The sequence below is a fragment of the Oculina patagonica genome, chromosome 4, assembly GCF_052425735.1.
Source record: "Oculina patagonica isolate OP01 chromosome 4, crgOcupat, whole genome shotgun sequence".
In the NCBI taxonomy this organism is placed as follows: Eukaryota; Metazoa; Cnidaria; class Anthozoa; order Scleractinia; family Oculinidae; genus Oculina; species Oculina patagonica.
In genome coordinates this window covers 64,007,059-64,010,630 of record NC_135761.1, presented here as the reverse complement: position 1 = coordinate 64,010,630, position 3,572 = coordinate 64,007,059, and the positions used below count along the sequence as shown (strand labels likewise).

At 39.7% G+C, this 3,572-nt stretch overlaps 1 protein-coding gene across 2 annotated transcripts in view; it reads right to left on the bottom strand.

Moving 5' to 3' along the window:
• Positions 1–3,572, bottom strand: part of LOC144651110 (uncharacterized) — a 28,464-nt gene continuing 24,892 nt past the window's right edge. For both annotated transcript variants that reach the window (XM_078511002.1, XM_078511003.1), the window contains exons 2-3: positions 1,535–1,716; positions 1–582 (exon numbers count right to left, since the gene is read on the bottom strand). In XM_078511002.1, coding sequence (XP_078367128.1) covers positions 328–582; positions 1,535–1,716 — 437 coding nt within the window. In that variant the 3' untranslated portion in view covers positions 1–327. The remainder of the gene's footprint in view (positions 583–1,534; positions 1,717–3,572) is intronic.

Sequence of the window (3,572 nt, the reverse complement as noted above, 5' to 3'; positions counted from 1 at the left end):
TGTGTGCAAGTGTATTTTATTTTAATGAAGCTTCCACTCCGTGTTGCATTCATAAAGTGAATGTTACATGCATTACCAAGAAATCAACATTCAAAATATGGTGAGATGTAAAACCAGCCTTTTTAGAAAAACAATTCATTGCAAAAAGTGTAGTGTAAAGGTGAAAACCCCGCAAAATATGCGTCTGAAATAAACCCTCTGAGGATCATTTTCCATTAAAAGTTTCAAACAAAGGCGTGCACCTGTGTCCAACAAACACTGTCCCTAAAAAACGAACGCAACTCGACGCGGCACATGCATGTTACACGTTACACTGTGTATCGGCGATCAATAAAAGGAAATAGCGAGTCCTGCCAGCAGGGACAGTATGCTGATGGTAAGAGAGGCACCAGTGTATGCAGCCAGGGCTGTAGGACCGGGCTTTGAAGGTGCTGGTGTTGTTAGTTGCACGAGGTTCTGGTTATTACACTTGTCTGTTTCACAGCACTTGGCTTCGCAGCCATCTACTGTAGCACCCGGGAGGGCGCCAGCCAGCGAAGATGAAACGTTAGCACACACTGCCTGCGACTGGGAACAACCGGCCTGAAAAGAAAATGACAAAATAAGATTTTGAAACCACAAGATGCAGTAAGATATGACCTTAATTTTGATGTCAAAGATATAAAAGTGCAGAATTTGAAGGTGGTTCGAATATCCAAAAGAAAAACAATGTGTTTCGACTGATGACCACAAAATTCTGCTGTGCACGAAGTACGTAAAGCCAGTGGCATTGAAGCTCTTTTTATTAATACTATCACCGTTTGTTTTTTGTTTTCTTTCAACCTCGTCCTCTGGTTGTGAGCATCACGAACTATTGTCAATAATTTGTGCAGTGACTTATTATACTTAGTACCTTATACGTATTAAATGCCCTAATTATCAGTCCCTGTAAATGTTTCGTAAGGTGGTTTCTTACTAAATGGTGTAGATATTATATGTAATGCTTTTATATTTGTTTAGCGTAAGCGTTAGCTGGTGTTGTTGTATATCTTGTAATATGATTGATTTCGAAAGCGAGCAGTCACCACAAATGATACCCGGCTATAATTGCGCGCCAAATGTGCGAGACCGTTTTCGATCCGGCCGCTGAGCGCGTGAAGGGGCTCGGGAATTTCAGTCTAAAGCATTATAACCAATGCAAAATAAATTGAAAAATTGGCTGTAAAATAAAAGCTCGTGTCATTTTTTTACAGGGCGACTGCTTATCTACCTAAGTTCGATGGTAAAAGTTCGATAGTAAAAGTATATATCGTCGCTTGGAAAGTAATCTTTTTTTCTATTTATCTAACTGAACCAAGGAAGCATAGAAGTTTACAAATTTACATAGTAAATATAGCTCTGTTAATATTTTTTGAACGATTATTGTATGTCTTCTCATGCGAAGCTAATATTAAAAGTTTTTTTATGAGCAAAGACTGTGTAGGTAGGTACTGTAGTGTATTGTGTGATGTCAGGTTATGTTATGGCATGGTGGGGAAGGTAATAACACACTTACTTTCACCGTACACGACATCACCCTCATCGTCATCGACATTGCTATTGGGTTCTTCATGCTTATTTTCATAGCCATAGCTACGCATGCGTCGAACGGCCCTGTACAATTGGTTACGTTTGTGGGATTATCACACATGTTACCAACACCACTCGGCGTGCAGTCGTAGCACATTATGCCCATAGCTGCAAGAAAAAAGCAAGTATTTCACATTTAATTCGTTATGTGACTAATCAAGGAGTTTTCTTGCCATTTCAAGCGCCACTGTCATACCCAGACCCCGTTTCCCTGGAAAAGTTAGAAAATCGGGGTTCACACAAAATATTCTTTGACCTCCCCGATTCCCTCTAAGTCAAACACTCAGAAGGAAATCCATGGGTTATTTTTCAGCACTTAAAATTTGAGTCAATTTTGTACTTTCCAACTTCTAATATCTGCTAGGTGGCGCAACATTGCATTTGCAACTGTACCCTTTGCATCTACCTTGCCACGAATAGTAGCACCAGAGGTCATGGGTTCGATTCCCGTTTAAGCCTGAATTTCCTTCAGGCTTGCTTTTCTCAACTGCTTAAGTTGAGTACATTACTGCGATGATCTTTCATTTGCTTAAGAAGCACCTAAATTACCCACCACCCACTTCCGTCTGACCTCGTAACTCAGTCGGTAGACTGGTGATCTAATCCGGGGGACGTATGGGCTCGAATCTCACCGAGGTTGAACAGTTTTATCTTTGCTCTTGTCGTGGTCCCCAGTTTCGTTGTTGAGGGCCAACGCCCAGAACGAAATTTCTGGACAATTTTCCAGCACTTAAAATTACCTTTGAGTAATTTATTACTTTCCAACTAAAGCAATGGTTGCAAGGATAATCATGGGACACTTCTTCAAAATCAACGCCAAGCAACGTTGAATGTTCAAATCAGCGCTTAAGCCTGGTTTTCACTAGCGACGCAAGCACAAGCGCAAACACAAGCTCAAGGATAACAGCTCTTATGTCCTCGTGAAAAACGGCTTCGACTCAAGCAAAAGCACAAGCGCATTGCATTTGGATGCCTGTGCTTGCGGCAAGCACAAGCACAAAGGTCAAAATTTGTCCTTTTTGCGTGATCGCGCTTCTGCTTGCGCTTGTGCTTGCGTCTCTAGTGAAAACCAGGCTTACTTGAATGTATCCTTTAGTTATTTTCGAGATTGTTCCCTATCTTGGCTCGAAAGATCTTCTCAAGTGTTAAAACCTGCAATTTTATGCCAAAGAAACAGCACTGATGGTGGAATGAAAGAATTGAAAAATTGAAAAACGCTAAAACCTATAACTGTGCGGCCATACAGAAGCAGAATTTAAAAAAGCATTTCAAGTGAGTGAGTGATAAAGGATTTTAGTCCAATCTTCACATTCATCCGCAAATATTCCTACTAAGTTTTAGTGGATTCGCTTAAAATTTATAATAATTTTGTTTGGAGCTTAAACACTTCCACCGCCTTGAGAATAATCGATTACGAATTAATTCACGTTAAGGGTCCGATATGTTGTTTTTAAGGATACATATTTTTGTTTTACAATGCCGCAGGAAGCTTTGTCTAACTAGTATCTGTAAAAACCCCACTGAGCCAAAAAACAAACAAATTAAATTTCTTAAAATGAAAGTAAAGATACACACAGGAAACTCTTGGTCACCTTGTAAAGCTTATAGTTTTTTTCTCACAACACTGGCTCTTTTCAGCTGTTAGCCCATTTGAGCATTCGCGCTGTTTCTACAGTATGTTAATTTATTATCTTCAGTACCTTCAAGCAAATATTTTGTATAATTCTTTTGTTAATTTCATTACAGTCAGCGAAGTAAATGTAAATTGGAGTCGCATTTATTTCAGCAGTTTAGTTCTTGTGCCGTGTTCTTGGAAGGCTTACCAGACTCGCTAAGGGAAGACACAATTGGTTTTCGTTGCTGCCAAAGGATTAAATTTTACAGGTCCAAAAGGTGGTACGTTCAGAAAAGGACACCACCTTACTCAAAGTTGATTATCATAATCTCTAGACGCAACTGATTTA